A 22,476-nucleotide genomic window follows, 5' to 3' on the forward strand; every position below is an offset into this window, starting at 1 on the left:
TAAAAGGCATTATTGGAGATAAAGAGCATGAGTACATACTCTGATCAATTCTTTAGTAAGATTATCATCCCAAACTTAATTCATCTGACACTAAATCTTCAAAACATACAAAGCAACAACAGAAAGAACTACAAGGAAAAATTAATAATCCACAATTGAGATTTTAACATAACTCTTCCAGGTAATCAATAAATCAAGTGGACAAAAAAAGTCAATAAGATTATAAGATTGGAACAACATACTTAGCATATTTGATATAATGGATATATAAAAATACATACATACACATATGCACACCTATATCCATTTCTCTTTCCAACACATTTTCAGCAAATACATCATAGTCTAGGTGATCATGCAGGTGTCAAGAAATTAAAAGGAAAGGCAACAAAATTTTTTGACTAAATGCAAAACATTCTAAATAATAATTAGAAAGTATATAGAATTGAATGATGATAATACTTATCAAAACCTGTGTGATAGTGTTAAAGTGAAGAGTTTATAGCCTTAAATGCTAGCTACATTAGAAGAGAAGATTGAAAAAACAGTGTCTGAACTAGTCTTCCCACAGATGATGATGAATGAAAAATACAACAGACTTACTGCCACTGGATCCTTCTGGTGAAGCTGAGCAGCTGTTACCTGTTTAAATCCACCTGGGTAGCTGTTAACAGAAGCAAAGACATTAAACCTGGGAGTCAGCTATAGCACAGTACTCTTAAAACGAACATTCTTTTATAATACAAAAACTATTTTTATGAGGAAATTATACTTGTTTCTGAAAACTATGCCTTTCATTAGTGTCTTAAAAATTAAGTAGTAACCTATACTGTTGTAAACTATGCTAGTCTCTTAAGTGGTCAACTATCATTTCATAAAAAGGTACACATCTTGGAAAAGTTCTTGGCATAACTATATTTCTATCAGAATTTAAAGTTATTCATCATTCATTTGTTCATTTATTATAGGGTAGGTGATCACTATTTGAATTAAGAAAGAAAAAGAAATGAGCCAAAATGTTTCACATTCCCTGCCAAATGAGACAAAGTGTCTGTATGAGCTGGGGGTCAGGTCCAGGAAAAGTACCGGGAGACCACTTGGTTCTGAAGTCGAGTTCATACTCTAAACAGGTCGTGATGCTGTTTCCTATTAACAGTTGGTAAAAGACCACTGAGAATCACATGTTGGTGCTAAGTAATGAAATATTTCAATTGTGTTCAGATCAAAATTCTATATAAAATGGACAAACTGGAGATTAAAAAAAAACCTGGGGATAGTACCAGAGGCAGCTTAGTAATTTGGACGCACCACATCTAGGTCTGGAATTTGGGTTTTGTGTGTGGCTATCAGTATAATATTAGGCAACTTATCTTAGCTCTTTATATACGAGTTTACTCATACAAGAAATATGACATCTGCCCATCTACCTCTCAAGATTTTTATGAGTCAAATGAGAAAATGTTTGTGAAAGTGCTTAAGAAATTTAAAACAAAAACAATATTTAGATGTAAGGTTTTAAACACACTGAATGGATAAATAAAGCCTAAATGATTTTCGAGGAAGACGAGAAGAAAATGTAGTCAGTAGACTCTGTAAGGAAAGTTTAAGATGACCTAAATGTGATTCCTTTCCTAAGTGTCTTTCAACAAGACTTGAAAACATTTTAAAGATGATTTAAAGAACCATATTTTAGGAATAAAAGTTAAGGAAACAAATTTAGAAGTTTGCTGAGAAAAATGGATAATTTTCAAAATGATATTCTTTTATTTATTTCACGGAATTTCGGCTTCAAAAAAAAAATACCTGTCTAGACTTCTATTCCTGTATCCTTTCTTTCTATGGAAAAAAAAAATCCTTTACACCTTCTGCACTAAAGATTACCTTTCTATTTTTAACACTGGGATGACAAGTTCTAAAGCATAATACCATTCACATTGTATTTAGGAGTCTGCACTTTATCCTGAAGGATTTGGAGAACTACCGTAAATTCTGAGTAGAGGAATGACTTGAGTAACACCATACTCAGCTGATTTTTACTGGCAAAAAAGTTAACTACATTTCTTTGCCAGTATGGGGCAGCCTGAATGGAGTAGAAGAAAATTTGTTTTAAATGTTAGCAAAGATTTTTTCAATTCAAATTAACTTAGTAAACACTTACTGAATGCCTATAATGCTGGGGATATACAGATAAATAAAACAGGATCCTCTACTCAAGAAAAATGATTAGTTGAATTCTATTGAGACATCTAATAGTAAGCTATATCTCTAACTCATGCCAATACATTTTAGATGACCAAAGAGTTAGATGTCAAAGTTCAAGGTGCACACATATCCATCAACAGGGAATGTTTATGAAATATGTAGACAAGAAAGGATTTCCTGAGACTTGAAAACATAGGATAAATTACAAAGGAAAAGAGAGACTTAATCACATAAAAGTTAAATAACTGTACAGCAAAGGACATCAAAAATAAAATTTATAAAAAGTAAAAAATAGAGTAGTTGATTAATATTCTTAAAAGATAAAATGTTCAGAGAAAGTGATAAGAAAACCATGGAGACCTTCATATAATGTAAACAAATGTAAACAATTAAATGCCCATCAAAATAGCAGAGTGTTATCATTACTGAATTATGTTTAATGATAATACTGTGTCTGCACAATTTTATAATAACAGACATTTTTATGCACTGCTACTGAAACAGTAAACTGATGTTTGGGAAAAACCTATCAAAAGACCTAAAAATGATCATCCCTTTGATCCTGAAAGTCATTACATTTCTAAAGTTTTATTTTAAATAATTCTATATTTCGAAAAAGCTTAACACATAAAGATGTTTATAAAAGCCAATGCTTTGTATAAAAGCCAAAATTTTAATTTCAAAAACTAGAGCAATGATTAAGTATGGTAAATCCTGTCCTGCACCACTACCTTGTGACTAAAAATAAAACATAAAATGGCTGAGAGTCTTAAATAAAACGAAAAAGAATGCAAATTTGTATATATATTATGATGTTGAGTCATAGGACGGAAGGTGAATTTTAGTTCCTTCTTTAAACTTTTCTATATTTTCTAAAATTAGCATGATTTAAAACTTTTACAACTAGAAAGCTAAATTTTAAATACATAATTGTAATAAAGTGCTATGAGCCTAATAAAAGTAGCATGTCCAAGGTGTAAGTGAAGAGTCAACAGAAACAGAGAAACAAAAAGCAATTAACCCTATGGGGGTGCAGGAAATAGGGAAGATATCCCAGAAGAGGTGACATCTGAGCCAGGTTTTAATAAACAAACAGGAGAGTTCTCAAAAACATTCCTGTCAATGAGAACAACACATGCAAATGCAAGAAGGTAAGAAATAGCAATATGTTAGCTAAAATGAAGGATTATGAAGCAGTAGTGGTAACGGGGTACCAATAATTTGCAAAGAAGTTTGGATTTCCCCTATAGGTGAGTGAGCTACTGAGGGGTACACTACCAGCTGGTGGGTACGTTGCACTAGCTGTTCACTACCGGCTGTGCTATTATTTTCCTCCACTTGCAGTAACACTAGAGATATTATTGCTATAGGAATTACCATAGCATTTTGTGTCAATACTTCCCTTTATGCTTTTATCACATTATGTTATCCTGACTTTTCATGTTTCTTTCCCAATTACCTCCACGTTTTACAGAACTCAGTTTATATGTAGAGATTTGCCAATAGTAGAAATTACAAAAGATGGATGTGAATTTACTCTTGTGAAGTCAAATAAGGATTTCATGAATGTGTTTAAGGGGAGGAATGGGCAAAGGCTGGCTGAAGGAAGCAAAAAAGTTATTCCAAGCACTTAAGACCTCCCTGGGCAAGAGATGAAAAGAAACAGATGGGAACATCAAAGTCTGCTTGTCTAAAATGAAGGTGCAATTGGAAATAAAACAATTTTGATCAAGAATGAAAGATCAATATTCTCACCACATCTTGCATGACAGTGTGGAAGGTATGCTTAATTAAATTTGTACCTGACCTGAAGATGAGGGGTTAACTAACGCATTATATGACACAATCAAGATCTCAAAAGATCTTAAAAGGCTGGAGATAAAACTTAACATGAGGTTAACTTAAGATATTGCAGTTGGATGAAAATGCAACTAAAACATACAGGAAGGAGACAGGGTTGAACAGCATATTGTTTGACAAAGACTTAGGAGTTTCAGCTGATAGTGAACTTAGTGTACCACATAGCGATATGGCCTTGAAGAAAAGTTCTGTTGCAATAGAAGCTGCATAATTAAAAGATGGAGGAAGACTCAGCTATACTAGGAAACCATCAGAACACAGTCAGACGACTGTGTTTAGTTAAAAAAGATACTGACAAGCAATGACTTTCTCTAGAGAAGAGTGACCAAGATACAATGGGCATATCTGAAGTGAAGCCACATAAAGAACTCTGAGGGCACTAGAGATGTTTGACCAAGGGAAAAGACAAATCAGGGGTCACTTGCTGATCACTGTCTCTACATTATCCGAAGGATGTCATGTGGAAGAGATATAATCATTTAACACTGTCCCAACAGGGAAAACTAAGACCAACATGACAGCTAGAGAAAAACATTATGACGCAACAGCATAAAGAACTTTCTAAAACTGAGATCATTTCAAAGGTGGTATGAACGTGCTGCACTGTGAGCTATGAGATTGCTATTTTCAGATATAGGCATAGAGGAATATTGTGGAGATTTTAGGTATTTTGCAAACATGGGATTTTGCTCACCACTTGTTAAACATCTCATGTACTTTCAGATGTTCAGGACGGTTCTGGATAGAGAGTAAGATGAGTTATACGAAGCAGAAAGAAAGAAGTGAGAAGATTGACTAAAAAATGAGAACAAGCTTGATCAGAGAGGTTATGTAAAGTTTCCAGGAAAAACAAATATTGTCAGTTAATAACTAGTATTTGGTATAGTTTTTTGGTTTTTTGATTGAGTAAATTGTATACGTAGCATGAGTAAAATTAGTATTTTCTTTGGGCTGTCCCAGTGGCGTAGTGGTTAATTTTGGTGTACTCTGCTTTGGTGGTCTGGGTTTGCAGCCCTGGTTCCTGGGTGCAGACCTACACCACTCATCAAGCCATGCTGTGGCAGTGACCCACATACAAAATAGAGGAAGATAGGCATAGATGTTAGCACAGGGCCACTCTTCCTTGAGTGAAAAAAGGAAGATTGGCAACAGTTGTTAGCTCAGGGCCAACCTTCCTCACCGGAAAAAAAAAAGGAAAGAAAGAACTATTTCCTTAAATGTCAAATTTTGAAAATACCTTTTTCTTTTAAATAAGATGAATAGTATTAAAGTATCAATAAATTAAAGTAATACATTTCAACTGCCTATCTTCCTTGACAATTCATTCTTACCCAGTATGTGAGGAGTACACTTTTTGTTCCCATTTGTTTCCAGAAAATGCAATGTGCCTTGTGTTCATTATGACAACATGATCCCCACAGTCACCTAGATTTAAAAAGAAAAAAAAAGAAAAAAGATTTCATATGAAAAATAATGACTTTAAGACAAAGTGTTCTTGGTTACTTATAAAGCTTATCGAAGTCTAAACAACACATTAAAAAATATAAAGCAAGTCACACTGCAACATCAAAATCCTTGAGCAGGTTTCTGTTACTCTTTTATATAACATCTAAGTATAGCAAGAGTTGGCTGGCCATTTGGAAAATCTCAACACTGACAGGTAAAAGAGAATTTAACAAAGATGCCAATAACAACAATACATCTTTAAAGGCAAACTACTGTTACTTCTATTATCTCTTCCCATTAATAATTACACTTCACTAAAAATGTTTATATTAAGTACCTTTAAATATCTAATACAAATTTTCTCATAAACAGAAGAGAAAATGAAAACAATATGCAATAGATATAAAAAAGTATGTTTTACCAATAGGTAAATTGAAAACAAATGTAAAACATCACGAATTATTATTCTTCTTCTCAAACTTAGAGAACAATGGAGTACTATGATCTTATGCTTAAGTACTAACCCAAGGTTTTTTCCAACCACATTTAACTAGTTAAGTTTAAACTGCCACTCTCAACTATGACTACACATATATAAAACAGGACAAATGACTTGAAAATCAAAATATGTGTACTGGACAAATTTTCCAGTGAACAGTACTCTTAAGTTTGGCTGTTCATCTAAACAAAATTAAAAAGTCAACGTGTAAGTTTTCACGAGTCACTATACATGACAAAATCAAATAATCAGATACATTTATTAAATGCTTACTGTACTAACAGAAAAAGTTCAAAAGACTGTAGAAGTTTATTTATTTGAGAAAAACCACCACTGAAAAAATAAGAAGTATAAGGCCAGTATATGAAAACTAGGATTACATTATAAGATTCTATGCAGAGCTTGGAACCTGAATGACAGAATTTTCAGAGAGAAGTTCATAGTCTCTCCAGGACAAGCAGAAAGGAAAGAGAATAAAGCAGGTGGGTTTTCTTCACTAGAGTGAAAGGAAATCCAGAGGTGTGAAGGAAAGACCTGAGGAGCTTGCTGTTAGTGGGGTGAAAAGGATAGTTTGACAATATTTGGCAAATTAAATGATTAAAGTTCCTAAAAGTGACAGAGGGTTGGATACTAAGGCAGCTGGGCAAATAAACCAGAAGAACAGGTAAAGAGGGTGAGAAGATATCTATACAGTCTCAAAGAATGCTTAAATGACTTAAGTTTTCATCCACACACTTACAGCTGAAGCAGCTAAGACCTCTTAAGACTAAGTGATTTGCCAAAGCTCACACACCAACTTATTTAACACCCTGTTCAGGCTCTTTCCATGACATCTATCTGGAGGAAAAATGGAATCTTTAATTTTCCACTGAAGCTGAATTTATTTTTTAAATGTTATTTAAGCTTTAAATATGCAAAAAGCAGGTTGAGCCACTCAAAACACACTGTAGAGATCAAAAAGGATCTTTCAAGAGACATTAGAAAGGATAGCACAAATCAGGTGAAAATCATGTTCTTTCAGCTCTAAGGTATGCATGAACATCTAATCTGGGAAAAATTATTCCCCCTTAATAATTTATGTCAAATTTCTATTAAACACATTCTTAGAACCACTTCTCTACTAACTCTAAATAAAACAAAGCAGCAATTAAATATTTGTTTTAACTGCATTACATATTAAAACAAATGCCAATATTATTGTTAAAGGCCAAAATCCAGGATATAATGCAATCATTTCTGTCTAAATAGATACATTTCATTAAAAAATTTTAATTAGAAAGTTTTACATTTTATAAAATGCAGCAAAAGTACATAATTGGAGCTCTATTGTCTGATCAAGAGATACTGGAAGAGAAATTAATATCTTTAAAATTAGAAAAAATTAAAGTTCAAGGGCCAGCCCAGTGGCACAGCAGTTAAGTTCACATGTTCTGCTTCAGTGGCCCAGGGTTTGTCGGTTTGGATCCCAGGTGCGGACCTATGCATTGCTTGGCAAGCTATGCTGTCACAGGCATTCCACATATAAAGCAGAGGAAGATAGGCCTGGATGTTAGCTCAGGGCCAGTCTTCCTCAACAAAAAGAGGAGGATTGGCGGCAGATGTTAGCTCAGGGCTAATCTTCCTCAAAAAAATGAAAATAAAAATAAAGTTCAGTAAGCAATTTTTGGAAATAAGAATTGTGAGTTTATTCACGAAAATTCCCACCTTAGATTTCTGAATTTATCTGACTCCTTTTTATAATATTAGGTGCTAAATCAAATGGCCAAATAAAATTCAAACTAATTCAATCAAATATTAGGTGCTAAATCAAATGGCCAAATAAAATTCAAACTAATTCAATCAAAGTGGAAACTCAAAAGTGTTATGTCAGGGAATCTAAGTTCTCATCATGGGTTACACTATCAGGGCCACTTCTCAGTCCTGCGGCCTCAGTGCTCTGGTCCTTCTCTGCTCTGAGCCAGAACTAACTCACATTTTCCCTTGAAAATTGCCTGGGAGGAAGGCAAGTAACATTTATTCAACATCTTCCACACGCAAGGTACTAAGCTAGGCATTTCATATTTACTTTCTAACACTTAAAGCCTCATGGGCATCTTATTAAGTTGGCTTTATCTACCTCTTGCCTCTCACCTCTTTTATTTTTTAATGAGAAAACTGAATCACAAATTAAACAACTCAGCTAAGAGTATGTAACTAATCAGTAGGAAAGTTAAGCTTCAAATCCAATTCTAATGACTTCAAAGACAAATCTTATCCCTTTCCCTACAACCAGGGCAGAAATAAGCGGTGGGTGGAATGTCATATGGAGACAATGATATCACTCACTAATCCATCGTGCACTCTTTTCTGCTAGGTTCTGTGGAAAACTCAGAAATCCTCCTCAAGATATTGTTCCTACATTAATTTGCCACTTTTGTAATTCACCATGTACCAGCTCCTTAGGCAGATGTTCAAGGAGACTTACAGTATAGGCTCAGATTTTCTAGCCTTATTTACCGGTTCTTTCCCACACCGCTGTATGTACCAGGTAGGCCATACTACTTGCTATACTTGCTATTCCCTGAAGCATTATCCCATTATTCCTATTCCTCTCCTTCTCTCTCCCTCTCTCTCTCTCTCTCTCTCTCACACACACACACACACACACACACACAGGCATGCCTACACACGTCCTCCAATCTTTTGTCTTTGTTCCTTCCACTAGAAATGCCCTCCTAATTTATCTCCACTTGTTAAATTTTATCCAAGTTTAACATAAATATCAAGTTCCAACATAAATATCAGTCCTTTTTCCATAGTCTTTCCTAATACCAACTTCCTTTAATTCTGTAAAGATGCCTGAATCTCTCTTATGATCTGATTTAACTCTCTCTGTCCTATCCTTTGCGTGATTTTATTCCCTCCAGCTAGATTATAAGCTACCTGTTGAAGGCTCTTAATTGTAGATCACTTATGTGAGAGAGGTACCAGTCATGATAAATGTTTAAAAAAATCCCTCGTGGTCACTTTGATGTAAATAGGGCTTGTTCTATCATTTCTGCCTCCCACTCAATTCCTTTCTTAGGTTTCACGGGAGAAGCTTCTAGTTCTTATCTTAGAAATCAGACCATTCAAACTTGTCTGAGCTAGCCAGACCTCATGCAAGTGTAGATTCAGATGGAGAGATCTCTTAAGATTGGTAGGAGTCTTGGGTTCTTCCAAAAATCTGCTTTATATAAAATCTCCTATATATAAAATCGCCTTTTCCATTAATTAAATAATCCACTCATTACTTACCATGTACATACTAATGCCAGGTACTGTTCTTGATGCTGAGAATATAGCAATGAGTGAAACTGAAGTCCCTGTTTGTAATGAATCTTACTTTCTAGTGGAGGGAACTAGACAATAAACAAATACAAAACTAACAATATGCAAGAAGCTGATAAGATAGGGGGATACAGAGTAATGGGGTGGAGGTATTATTAATTGGTACAGGTTTTTGTGTTAACTTTCATTTCTCTTGATAAATGTCCACGAGTGTAATTGATGTGCTGTATGGTAAGCTCATGTTTGGTTTTTATAAAACTGCCATACTCTTTTCCAGGCTGGCTATACTGTTTTACACTCACACCAGCAATGTATGAGTAACCCAGTTTTGCTGCATCCTTACCAGCGTTTGCTGTTGCCACTATTTTTTTTTTTTAATACTTTGAGATGTATTTTTTTTTTTTAAGATTTTATTTTTTTCCTTTTTCTCCCCAAAGCCCCCCAGTACATAGTAGTATATTCTTCGTTGTGGGTTCTTCTAGTTGTGGCATGTGGGACACTGCCTCAGCATGGTTTGATGAGCAGTGCCATGTCCGCACCCAGGATTCGAACCAACGAAACACTGGGCCACCTGCAGCGGAGCGCGCGAACTTAACCACTCGGCCACGGGGCCAGCCCCTGTTGCCACTATTTTTCATTTTAGCTATTCGAATACATGTGTAATGATATTTCCTTGTGGTTTTAATCTGCATTTCCCTAATGGCTAATGATGGTGAACATTATTTTATGTTTCATCTGGTCATGGATTTTGCCCATTTTCTAATTAGATCATTTTTTTTTTTACTGTTGAGTTTTCAGAGTTTTTATGAGACTGACACACTCCCAACTATGCCGAGAGGGTGGGTTGCTGAGTTTTGAGAGTTTTTAATATATTATAAATATTAGTCCTTTGTTGGCTATGTGGCTTGCAAATATTCTCTTCCAGTCTGTAGCTTGTCTTTTTATCTCCTTCAGAGTCAAATTCCTCCTTATAAGCGCTTTGCTTTAGCTCAGTGGTTTTTAAACTGCATCTGATAGAATCTCAGGGACCTAAGAAGGTAACTCAAAGGGGCAAGGATCTAGGGTCTTCTCCCTCCTCCAACCAGTGCAGCACTGCTTTTATATATTGGGTCTCCATAGGAAATACAGTTTGAGAAATGTTTGAAAAACAGCTATTGCAATATAGTGATACACAACAAAGTTTGGTTTTTGCCTTTATGTTTGTATCTAGCCTTGAAGGACAAATGTTCAAATGCCTACCTCAACATTATTTTTGGCATCCCTGAACTTGTACACAGCCAATATAAGGGATGATCATGTAGGTTACACAAAATCTACTGAGTGTAAAGATGCTGTAATAGGAAAGATGTCGTAAAGACGCTTTGATAGGAACAAGCCATGTTGTTTAAATTTATTGATAATATCTAAATATTCACTTCTAAAGAGGTAAATATTATACATATAACCTAGAGCAAAAATATCCTTCAGTGCTTTGTACAATGATATTCCAGGAATGAGGTGAAGAATAAATGTACAATTAAGATCACAAAATTAAAATGATGCAATTGTTAACATCTGAAATAGACTGACACTTAACTGAAGAGTAAAAAGAGAAAAACACGTTAGCTAGGTAGCTTTAAGAAGAGCATCCTAAACTTTTTTTTCTAAGAAGTCCTTAAAAGATTTAAATAAATAATACAAGGCAGAACACTAGAGATTAGACATAATCTAATATGAACCTTTGAGATCTGTGTGCAACTTTTATTTTATTTCAGTCCATGTAGACCAGGAGCATTTTAAGAAAATTTAATAGTAACTTTAGATAATGCTAAAGAAAGGTTTCCCTCTGCTTCTTTTAAACACTCATATAGTCCTCCTCAACTAACTAATCTGTGGCCAGTTAAACACTCATATAGTCCTCCTCAACTAACTAATCTGTGGCCAGTGAAAAGAGTGGAGTCCTCATGAAGAATAAATCATAATCCAAAAATCACCATGTGCCCTTTCTTTTTATTTATCAGTGAAAAAGAAACATGTTCAAAAAGCTCCCAAGTCCCAAACTCAGGAGAGTAGGTCTAATTAGAAGGAGGAGGGGATACCAATGAAGTAGTTCAAATATCATGTATGTTACATATCTGAATAACGTATATGACATTTGAATTACTTTATAGGTCCACTGGATTTTGTGAAGTGTTGTGGGAAACCGACTTTCCATTTATAAGGCTATTTTTTACAGAAAATGTGGTCTAGGTAAAGATGGAAATGATGTGGAACCAGGAAAAGAATTCCCTGTTTCTTCTACAAAATTTGAGGGAAATGGAATTACAAGTAGTCACCTAATTTCTTCTTAAAGTATAGCGCATACCAGTCCATTGAATGAAAGTTCTGCTTCCTTACAAGCAGTCATTACTGCAAAAGTATTCTGTAAGTACTGATGAATGAACATTCTGCTAGAACACCAGAGAGCTTTTGTGGCTGCCTGTCAGGTCATCCTTTTCTAGTAATGAAGAAGAGCTTTTCTATGAAATTAGAAATTTACTTTTTAAAGACCGAATTGCATTGGTTTCACTGTATTATAAAATATAACTTAAATCAGCAAAGCTTCATGTCCACAAGATGTCACTAGAACCAAAACTTAAATTGCAAGCAATTTTCAATTTACAAATATGTTGTGTTTTAAGTTTTTTCTAACATTTATTGGTTTAATTAGCATTTATTAAGTACGTATGATGTGCTCACAATCACTGTAAACATGTTTATTTCAAAACTGACATACAAGTTCCCAGAAAAATAACATTACAAATCATGGTCATACATCCAGGAATGGCTATAAAAGTTAACATTTAGGTGTGATAATGGCATTTTGGTTATATAGGCAAATATTCTTAGGAGACATATGCTGAAGTATTTAGTGGGAGATATATTTATTAAGATATATTTATTAAGTATTTAGTGGGAGATATTCATAATGATATCTGCAACTTATTTTCAAATGATTTGAGCAAAAAATTATATGGTAAAATGTTAACAACTGTGTAATCTAGGTAGAAGATATAAAGAAATTCACTGTTCTATTCTTTGAGCTTTTCTAAAAATGTGAAAACTTTCATAACAAAAGTTAGAAAAAAGTATAGGACAAACAACCTCGTGGAAAAATGGGCAAAAGACATGCCCAGACATTTCACAGAATAAGAAATTATAAAAGGCCAATAAAACAAATGAAAAGATACTTAGTTCCATTTGTAATCAGGAAAATGCAAACTAAAACCACAAAGAGAGAGCATTTTATATCTACCAGAGTAGGCAAAATTAAAAAGAATGAAAATATCAATGTTACTAAAGATGAGGAATAATGAAAACTCTTACGTGCTGCTGGCAGGAGAGGACTTTCACATGAAGACTAACTAGCTTCCCACGCACCTTTGAACCCAGTAATTCCTGTCCTATAGACAGACCTCGGAGACACTCTTCCAAATGCTCACCAGGAAAAAGGTACAAGAACATTGACAGCAATGTTGTTTGTAATGGCAAAAAAACTGGAAACAATTCAAATGCTTAGTGTATGGGTATTCATTTCATTATCATCATTATTGTGAATTTACTTTAAAATGTTAGCTGTAGTAATATAGATAGATACATACAGCTCTATCTGTATATCTTTGTATATTTCGTATTTAAAAATAAAAAGTTAAAACTGTGATCAACTGCAATAAATCCTGACAGGTCAAGCAAGATGAAGAGTAAGGACTGACACCTGGATCTTGCAGGGTGGACTGAAGCGCCTAGGTAAGTGACGTCAATCAAAACTACCTATAATAAGCAGAAGTATTTTAGCAATAAAACAACTTTTTTGTTTTGTTTTGGAAAAGGATACCGAAAAGCAAATCTATTAATTCAAAACAGTGAAAAGTAAACTTTCCATGCCTAGCTAGCTCTATATATCTTTCTGAGGGAAAAGGTTTCTAGAAGAGAGGGCAAGCTTATTTGCTCATTTTCAAAAGTTCTCTATTCAAATGTACTTTGCCACATGAAGAGGCATGTATAAGAGTAAACATTTAATTTATAGTCCAAATCAGCATATTTCTCAGAGTGAAAGAAAGGGCCACTGATAATTTTGCTGGGGCAATGGCGTAAAATGGGTTTGTCACAGGCAAACTGGTCTGTATGGTTTCCTCATGAATAAGCCAAATTCACTTTAGCATCCTAGTAGGTTTTTACCATGAATGGAATAAAGAATTCTCAGGAATAAAGAGGTCCTTAAAAACAGCACAAACTTCTTCAAGATTCTATCCTAGCATGAAAACTGTGGTTACTAATGACAGGTCTAAAATGCTACTCACTCAGTTGATGGTACACAGGTTTATGCAATCCTTGAAGTTTAATTGATGCCATAGCAGCAAGTTTCCCAGGAGGCTGCATTTTCCCATCTAAGAGATACCAAACTCGAGCAAAAGTAGCCCATTGCTTGAAAAAAAGAAGAGGAAATAAAGAAAATTCTAATTAAAATGAAAATATTTGAGTTTATTATTATATACCATCACATGCAGTCTACAGTTAATGTCAGTAATCTTTGAAAAAAGATCCTACCACTAAATAATGTTTTTATTTCTATTTCTGAAAAAGGGGGATCTTTTCTCAGTATTCTGCAGATTAACACAGTAGTTTTTCCTGCCTGCTTTTCTACTAACAATATGGATTATGTTTTATTAAAAACAGTCCAAAGACATATATCCCTTTATATTATGATTTATACTTTTCATATCACATAGAATAATATCTGGAGGGGTAATGAGAAGCTCTTATGAAAGCTGAAGTTGTTTATGAAGGTCTTCAAAAATATTTTGAGATTAGTAGAAACACTACATTAAAAGATGTGTGGCCAATTAAGAACTAAAGACTATTCAGTAGTTTAATTCTAATGGAGAGTTAAATATGAGTGCAGCTGGAAGAGCATAAATGGATGATGTTGAAAAAGCTTAACATTTAAAAAACTGCCTCACATGGACATCTTTAGGCTGCCTCAGGCACAGACCACCATCTTTGCAGTGCCCATCAGCGCCTTCAAATTCTAAGAAAATTACAGCCCAGGAAGACCTCAACTAGATGCTTTCCCTTTGCATATACACAAGCAACGAAACAATGCTGGAAAAAAATACAACTAGGCTAGCTGGTTTTTAATTATCACAAACCTCAAATCAGCTTATAAAATTGCTTACCAATTCTGTTTTATTCCTGTTATTTTTCTAGTATCTACCTCGTTCCCCTTGCACACCTTTTGTCAGATTTACCCCTATTCAAATATTTTGATGCCACTGTAAACGGTATTGTATTTTTAATTTCCAATTGTTTGTTGCTACTGCATAGAAATACACTTCATTTTTGTATATTGGTCTTGTATCTTGCAACCTTGCTAAATTTATCAATTCTGGTAGCTCTTTGTAGATTCCTTCTGATTTTTTAGAGATGATCATGTCCTTTGTAAACAAAGACAGCTTCTAGCCCATATCCTTTCCCTACCACTCTCAGCTTATGAACTGGTAAAAAAATTCAAACTGTGGCAACTATACAGGACAACCTTGTTTCTTCAATGAACTGCAAGGAAAAAGCTAGGAATAGGAATTGGAAGCTATTTATTGAGAGAGAATTATAAAACATAGCAACTTACTGCATTTTGGATCCTAATCCAAAGGAACAAACTGTAAAAATATTATGTATTTATATTATATATGAGAAAATTGGAAATTTGAACACATACTGGATACTTGATAATATTAAGGAATTGCAGTTAATTTTTCTTTCAGCTTTGATAAATGGTATTGATATTTTTTTTTTTAAATCCTTACCTTATGGAGATTCCTCAAAAAATTGAAAAAAAACCATACGACCCAGCTATTTCACTACTGGGTATCTATCCAAAGAGCTTGAAGTCAGCAATTCCAAAAGTCCCATGCACCCCAATGTTCACTGCAGCATTATTTACAATAGCCAAGACGTGGAAGCAACCTAAGTGCCCGTCAACAGATGATTGGATAAAGAAGATGTGGTGTATAAACATATATATATACATATGTGTGCGTGTACATATATATACACGCACACACAATGGAATACTACTCAGCCGAAAAAAAGAGCAAAATCGTCCCATTTGCAACAACATGGATGGACCTTGAGGGAATTATGTTAAGTGAAATAAGCCAGATAGAGGACAATCTCTCTATGACTCCACTCATATGAGGAATTTAAAATAGAAGACAATCTCTCTATGACTCCACTCATATGAGGAATTTAAAAATGTAGACAAAAAGAACAGATTAGTGGCTACCAGGGGAAAGGTGGGGTGGGGGGTGGGCACAAAGGGTGAAGGGGTGCACCTACAACAAGACTGACAAACAATAATGTACACCTGAAATTTCACAAGATTGTAACCTATCATTAACTCAATAAAAATTAAAAAAAAAAATCCTTACCTTGCAGAGAACATACTGAAATATCTACTGATGAAATATTAATCTGAGATTTTACCTCAAATTCATAAGGAAAGAAGAGAATGAGGGTACAGATGAAATGATAGTGGCTATGAGCTTTTTGAAACTGGGCAATATCTACTTTTATATGTGATTGAAATTCTCCATAATAAAGTTAAAGAAAAAAGAAACTCTTGACCTCACTTCCCTACCAGGTACTGACTCATTTACTTTTTCTTCTTTGTAGCTAAACTCTTCCAAAGAGTTTGCTCCAATTTGAGTTTACTCAAACTTTTTACTCCAATTTGTCTCCCCTCATTCTCTCTCTTTTTTTTTTTAAAGATTTTATTTTTTCCTTTTTCTCCCCAAAGCCCCCCGGTACATAGTTGTATATTCTTCGTTGTGGGTCCTTCTAGCTGTGGCATGTGGGACGCTGCCTCAGCGTGGCCTGATGAGCAGTGTCATGTCCGCGCCCAGGATTCGAACCAACGAAACACTGGGCCGCCTGCAGCGGAGCGCGCGAACTTAACCACTCGGCCACGGGGCCAGCCCCTCCCCTCATTCTCTCTTCAACCTACTCCAACCTGGCTTTTGCCTTCCCGCACCCAACATCATCACTCTACTGCCTGTCAAGGTTACCATGACCTTCATGTTACTAAATCCATTGGTCAATTTGAAGTCTTCGACACAGCTGATCGTTCCCCTCTCCTGGGTATTCTTTCTTCACTTGATTTCCAGGACACCACCTTCTGTTGGTTTTTCCCCCACCTTTGCTGGTTCTCCCCTTATCTCTTGCCTCTGAAATGTTGTAATGTCCCAGAACTCGGGATTTGGTCCTGTTCTCTTCTCTTTACTCATTTCCTCAAAGACTTCATCCAGACCCATAACTTTAAATGCCATTTGTATGTTTAAGATTTCCTAATTTACATCTTCAACCTGGACCTCTTTACTAAAACTCTACACTTGTATCCAACTGCCCACTGGGCATCTGCACTACAGTGTTTCTTAAACCATACGTAGCAAAATACTAGTTTTTCTCCAATCAATTGCAGACCGATACTTTGATAGAAAAAAAAGTGGTTAAAAAAATTAAAATACTGCACAATATCAAATTGTTATAGAAGTTTTTAAATGGTTAACTTTACTTCCTTTATTTACCTCATCAGGGACAAGTACTAGTCCAAAGAAGGAATTACACACGGAGCAGGACTGGGCTAAGAGGCATCTCAGACCAACACATCCAAAACTGAACTCTTGCTCTTTCACCAGAAACCTGCTTCAATCTCAGCCTTGCCTATCTCAGTTGATGGCACACGCTTCAAGTTGTGGAGACAAAAAACCTGGGAGTAATCCTTCTTTCTTCTTTTCCTGTCAGCCCACATTCAATCTTTTAAGAAATCCTATTGGCTCCACCTTCAACAAACCTGACCACGTTCCAACACGACACTGTTACTAGCCTAGTTCGTGCCTCCATCATCTCTAGCCTGGATTACTGCAAGAACTTCCAAATGGATTCTTTGCCTCTATCTTCCACCGATCCCCATCTCTGAGCTAGTCTGTCCTCGATTCAGCAGCCAGAGTGCTCCTTTTAACATCTGAGTGAGATCATGTTGCTCCTTGGCTCAAAAACCTTCAGTAGGTCCTCAATTTACTCAGTAAAAATCAAATTCTTACAATGGTCTACAATGCCGTATGTGACTCATCTTATTACCTTTCTGACCTTCTCTCCTAACACTCCTTCCGGGAAAAAACAAAAAACACATGAAACAAAACACATGAAAAGGGCTGACTGAAAAGAGGAGAGGACGGCTACCAGTGAACGAGAGCAAGCGGTGGCCAGAATCACTATCCTCGTTTGTGCTTTCCCAAGGCACTTCCTGGCCCAAAGACTCGGCTCCTGCCATCTCAGCTTCACTCAACCCGCCGGAGCCATTGAACTCCTTCTGTCAGTGTAATGAATCCCATCAAGTCACAGGAGGCCAAGCTCACCTGGGGCGCCCTGGAGAAACTCGACATGTTTCCCCACTAGCGCGACAGTCTTTGGTCCAGGATCCCAGGCCAGTCCCGCAGCATCACTGGTCCGGCGGGAAACACATAAAGCCAAGCATGACAGTTCCTAGGTCAGCCGGCTGTTCGTCTGCTTCGCCGCTTTTCTTGGGTCCCCTCCAATCTTCCCACGGTAGCAGTTTCGTCATGAAAGGACAGACTAATGCAGTTATTGAGAGAATCATTCCCGAAAATAACCCGCTTGCTGGGATAGCTGCGGGGAACCAACCGAGAACCCACAATTTCCAGCCGACCCAAGTAAAAGGGAACCGGAAGTGCATAAGCAGCGCGCGGCTGTTTGGATGTGGAAGCCGAGACCTGAAACAGAGGCTCGGCTCCGGGGAGATGGATCGGTACCTGCTCCTTGTGATCTGGGGGGAAGGAAAACTCCCGTCGGTAGCGAGTGAGGAGGCGGAGCATGGGCCAGGGGCGTCTTCCATTGAGGGTACCGAGAAGCAGCCGGGTAAGCCCTGGGCTGAGAAAGCGCGGGAACAGCTTGCAGAGAGGGGAGGAAATTTGAGTTTGTGATCAAGTTCTGCTGGGCAGAGACTTACATCGAGTTATCCTAGGAAGCTGGACTGTATCTGGGATCGACTAATAAAGGCTGAAAAATATCATAATTTTCTTGGAAAAATAGAGATAAATTTGTGGATGTAAGATTCCAGCGCTCAGAAGTTCTTGGCAAAGTGAAAATTTAACTGAATAGATTCTCTGTGCCTTATTAATGGAATTTCTTCTCTTTGGAAATATATGCATTCAATGGGCATTTCTGCCTCCTGTGTTCCAAATGCAGATAATACAGAAAGGAGCACTATGGCAAAGGATATTACCCTCCTAGAGTTTACATCCTAATCGGAGGAGACATCCCCTCATAAATTAAGTTAAAAAAACAAGTGATAAATTTAAAACAATTTTAACGGTTTGAGATTACATTGCTTTTTGGTGCTCCTGTCTGTGTTACATTTTGTTTGTTTTGATAGAGCAGGCATTTTGAAGAGGAAGTGTGTGCTTGTGTATAGAGTATTGTGACAGGGTTTCCCTTCTCAGTTTGAAATTATTCTTTTGGGGGAAATTTGGATTTGTGTTAACTGACAGGCATGTGCAAACAGTGAGCTTTTCCTATTTCTCTGCTTGCTTTAAGATTTGTTATTTCAAAACTTGAACAGAGCATAGTTCTTTTATGTACAACATATTCTTGAGAATCTCCTATGGTGAAATTGGAATTTCACTAGATTACGTAACTCTTGAGGGCATTGAGTTAGTCTTTCTTTTTCAGACTTAACTGCAGCAAATGTTTATGACCTCCTGAAAAGAAGCATTAGTGCTTCCATTAATCCGGAAGATAGTACTTTCCCTGGTAAGTATATTATAAACCCCTCTTTTCTCTGGCACGCCATTTGTGTTGGAACTGAACTTAATTTGTTCACTTAGGAATACAAGAAATACTTGTTGACTGTGTGTAAGTCACTGGGCTAGGGAGGTAATTAAGGAAATACGAAACCGGAAAAGACACTGTCCCTCTCTTCCTGATGCTTGAATGTCATAAAATTATGAAAATTATTTTAGGTTCTCAGCTTGAGTTTTGTTCCTGTTATGAGATTTTCTTGCCCATCTTTAGCTCCATATAAAATAGGGTACTGTGGCATTATAAGAAGGATTTCTAATTTTGTCCTGAGTACAGATACATTATTAATGCTCTTACACCCGTTTCCTTACCATTTTTTTTCATCCTTACCTCTTACTGATTCTTTGAAAAGCACTTCATAATTGTTAAATACAGTGGTCTTCTCTCCATTCTTATCTTAACTTTTTCAAAGTATTTGACTTTTTTGACCACCCCTTCCTTTATAAAAATCTTTTTTCCTTGGGTCTCTATTGGCATATACAAATCCATTTACTTACTTCTTTGATAGTTATCTTCTCTTTTACTTCTTGGCTTCTATCTGAGTGCCTTTCACAGGCGCAGAAAATGAAGATACCAAAACAGACCAAGGCCTCAAAGCTGCAGGTTTCTGCACATAGCAGGGAGAGTATGCTTGTTTTCCTAACTTTGTAGTTCTCATGACTGCACAGTCTCTTCCTTTCCCTTTTCTTTCATTAGAGAACCTCTTGTCTCTGGGGTTTCAACTATCACCTTTGGGAAGTGATTTCTAATATGTACATACTGCCCCATCCTGTTTGCCAAGTCCCAGTAGTACTCATTAATTTTTTAAGTTGGTGTAATTTATGTCAGTACTACTATTACTGCAAGAAAGATTTTCCTTCATTTCTGCCTTAAATGTGTATGTAAAAAAGCTGTTGGCAGTATTCTAGAGGTTCTCATGATAACTTTCACTTTACATTTGGGTAGATAGAAGTTTCTTCTTCTTTTTTTTTTTATTGAGAATCTCTCTCTCTCTCTCTGTATGTGTGTGTGTGTGTATATATATATATATACACATTTTTTTTTCAGGAAAAGTTTCACCCTAAGCTGACGTCTATTGCCACTCTTCCTCCTTTTTCTTCCTTTTGTCCCACAAAAGCCGCAGTACATAGTTGTGTATAGTTGTAAATTTTTCTAGTTATGTGTGAGCTGCCACTACAACATGGCTACTGACAGACTAGTGGTGTGATTCCATGCTCAGGAACTGAACCCAGGCCACTGAAGTGGAGCACGCAGAACTTTAACCAGTAGGCACCAGGGCTGGCTTGATAGAAGTTTATAGGCAGTCCTTGTTTGTATGGTAATGGGGGACCCTATAAGTGTGCAAGCTGAAGCCATGCAAAGCCATCCTTAATATAACAATCAATGGGGAAAATTACAAATGTTCCATGAGATTTTTTTTGTCAAAACATTAAAAATTCTTACTATTGGTTATAAATGTAGAGGAAAGGAAAAACATAGAACTAATATTTATTTCATATGCTGTAGTTTAAAACTTCAGAAACGTTGAGAATTAGTGTTGCATTTTTTTATGAAAAGCTATCAAGTAGTTTGAACAGTGCTGGCTACCTTCTCATCACCATATAACTTATGATACAGAGTGAGCATCTTTTCTGTGTTTTGGTGAATTGTTATACTCCTAAGTTTGTATTAGCCTCCGATGTTTTATCCTTTCCAATTTTAATGTTGTGAAATGTCTCTGAGTTCCTTTAATGCAAAGGTTTTTGCCAGCATCATTTTCTCTGGGACGTCGTCATCCTTTTTGTCACACTGTTTTTGTTACAGCAGCTATTTCTAGAATCCATTTGTAAGCTTGAGTATCACTTTCAGTGTTATTACTTATTGGTTTTTTTTGCTGTGCTGCGTCTTTTTCTTTTTTCTTTTGCCAATTCCTTCTTCCTATTATTCATTTTGGAATATCACATGGATTTATCACTAGGAGACAAGGAGGCAACAGGATTAAATCTTTTGCCGTCTATATGAACTGAATGACAGATGTGCAGTGACCACTCAGCAACAAACTTTGAAAATAGTAATGTGGTTGGTCATTGATCCTGATACACATCTTCTATTTATGTAGTGATTTGTGATCTGAGAAGCTAGCAGTGAAGTTTTACTTTATGTTCATTAATAAACCACAGTAACTGGGATTTGAACCCTGTTTGGGGGGAACTGGTATTATTTAAACCATGGTAATTGAAATCTGTGCAGATCGGAACCATGCAAAGAAAAAACTGTCTGTATTGAGTTTCCTACCATGCTGGGATTGTTGCTTTCAATAACATGGCAAGTCTGAGGAACTGGAAATGCAATGTGATTGTAAATGAGATAAGGCTGGAGAGGTGTAGGCATAGCTATGTAGAGGACTTTGTAAATCGTCAGAGTGTTTGGATTTTTTCCTAATGGTAATTAGCAGCTATTGAAGGCTTTAGTGAAGGAAGAGACATGATCAGGTCTGTGCTATGGAAGTATTCTGGCTATGGTATGGTAGACAGATTAGAGGAAAGTAAGGGGGCTGCTGCAGAAGACCAGCTAAGCAATGAGAGTGGCAGCCAGGCTGGAGGAAGGTGGATAGATCTGAAGGAAATTATGGAGGTAGCACCCATCTGACTTAGTGTTGGATTGGTATGATTTAGGAGAAGGGAAGAGTGAGGAAGGAATCAAGGATGATGTTTGATTTCTGGCTTGGGTAGTAGTATAGATGGTGGCATTTAGTGAGATAAGAGAATTAGATTTTGAGAGAATATGACATGTTCAATTTATAACTTGTTTAGTTGCCTGTAAGATGTCAAAGTGAAAATGTTTTGTAAAAGTTGGATATATGTGTCTGCAACTCAAAAGACAGGGTAAGGCTGGAGATAAATATTACAGAGTCATCAATATATAGACATCAGTTCAAGCCGTGAGAGAAGATGGGATTGCTTGTGGATAGCAGAAAATCTCGAGCTGAATCCCAGTATGTATTTAAAGGAACTGAACCCCAGTTTTTAAAGGAACGAGAAGGAGCAGCCTGAAAGATAGATTGCACAGAAGCCAAATGTTTTAAGGAGAAAGTAGTCAACCGTGTCCTCTTTGATTCCTTTCTTACCCTTATGTTGAGAGGTCAGGTAACAACAGAACTAAAAAGAGTCTGTTAGATTCAGTAACATGTTAGTTATGGGTGACTTTGGTGAGTGGAGTTATAGTGGCATATTGGAGACAAAAAACAGATTGAAATAGATTTGGAGGGAAGTACAAGAGGTGACGAA

General features: G+C 36.2%; 2 protein-coding genes across 7 annotated transcripts in view; one reads left to right on the forward strand and one right to left on the reverse strand.

Annotated features, from left to right (window-relative positions):
* Positions 1 to 17,889, reverse strand: part of MRPL13 (mitochondrial ribosomal protein L13) — a 44,276-nt gene extending 26,387 nt beyond the window's left edge. The window contains exons 1-4 of one of the 2 annotated variants that reach the window (XM_001496729.6): positions 17,749 to 17,889; positions 13,636 to 13,759; positions 5,394 to 5,487; positions 604 to 664 (exon numbers count right to left, since the gene is read on the reverse strand). In XM_001496729.6, the coding sequence (XP_001496779.2) occupies positions 604 to 664; positions 5,394 to 5,487; positions 13,636 to 13,759; positions 17,749 to 17,775 (306 nt within the window). In that variant the 5' untranslated portion in view covers positions 17,776 to 17,889. Of the gene's footprint in view, positions 1 to 603; positions 665 to 5,393; positions 5,488 to 13,635; positions 13,760 to 17,572 lie in introns of both variants that reach the window. The other variant, XM_023648904.2, reaches the window with a different exon arrangement.
* A 63-nt stretch (positions 17,890 to 17,952) lies between these two features.
* The window catches only part of MTBP (MDM2 binding protein), an 81,679-nt gene continuing 77,155 nt past the window's right edge, over positions 17,953 to 22,476 (forward strand). For all 5 annotated transcript variants that reach the window (XR_011421378.1, XM_070221776.1, XM_070221778.1 and 2 more), the window contains exons 1-2: positions 17,953 to 18,268; positions 19,082 to 19,162. Coding sequence is in view for 4 of the 5 variants with exons in the window: in XM_070221776.1 (XP_070077877.1) it covers positions 17,953 to 18,268; positions 19,082 to 19,162 (397 nt within the window). In the remaining variant the exon portion in view is untranslated. The remainder of the gene's footprint in view (positions 18,269 to 19,081; positions 19,163 to 22,476) is intronic.

This window comes from Equus caballus, chromosome 9 (assembly GCF_041296265.1).
Source record: "Equus caballus isolate H_3958 breed thoroughbred chromosome 9, TB-T2T, whole genome shotgun sequence".
In the NCBI taxonomy this organism is placed as follows: Eukaryota; Metazoa; Chordata; class Mammalia; order Perissodactyla; family Equidae; genus Equus; species Equus caballus.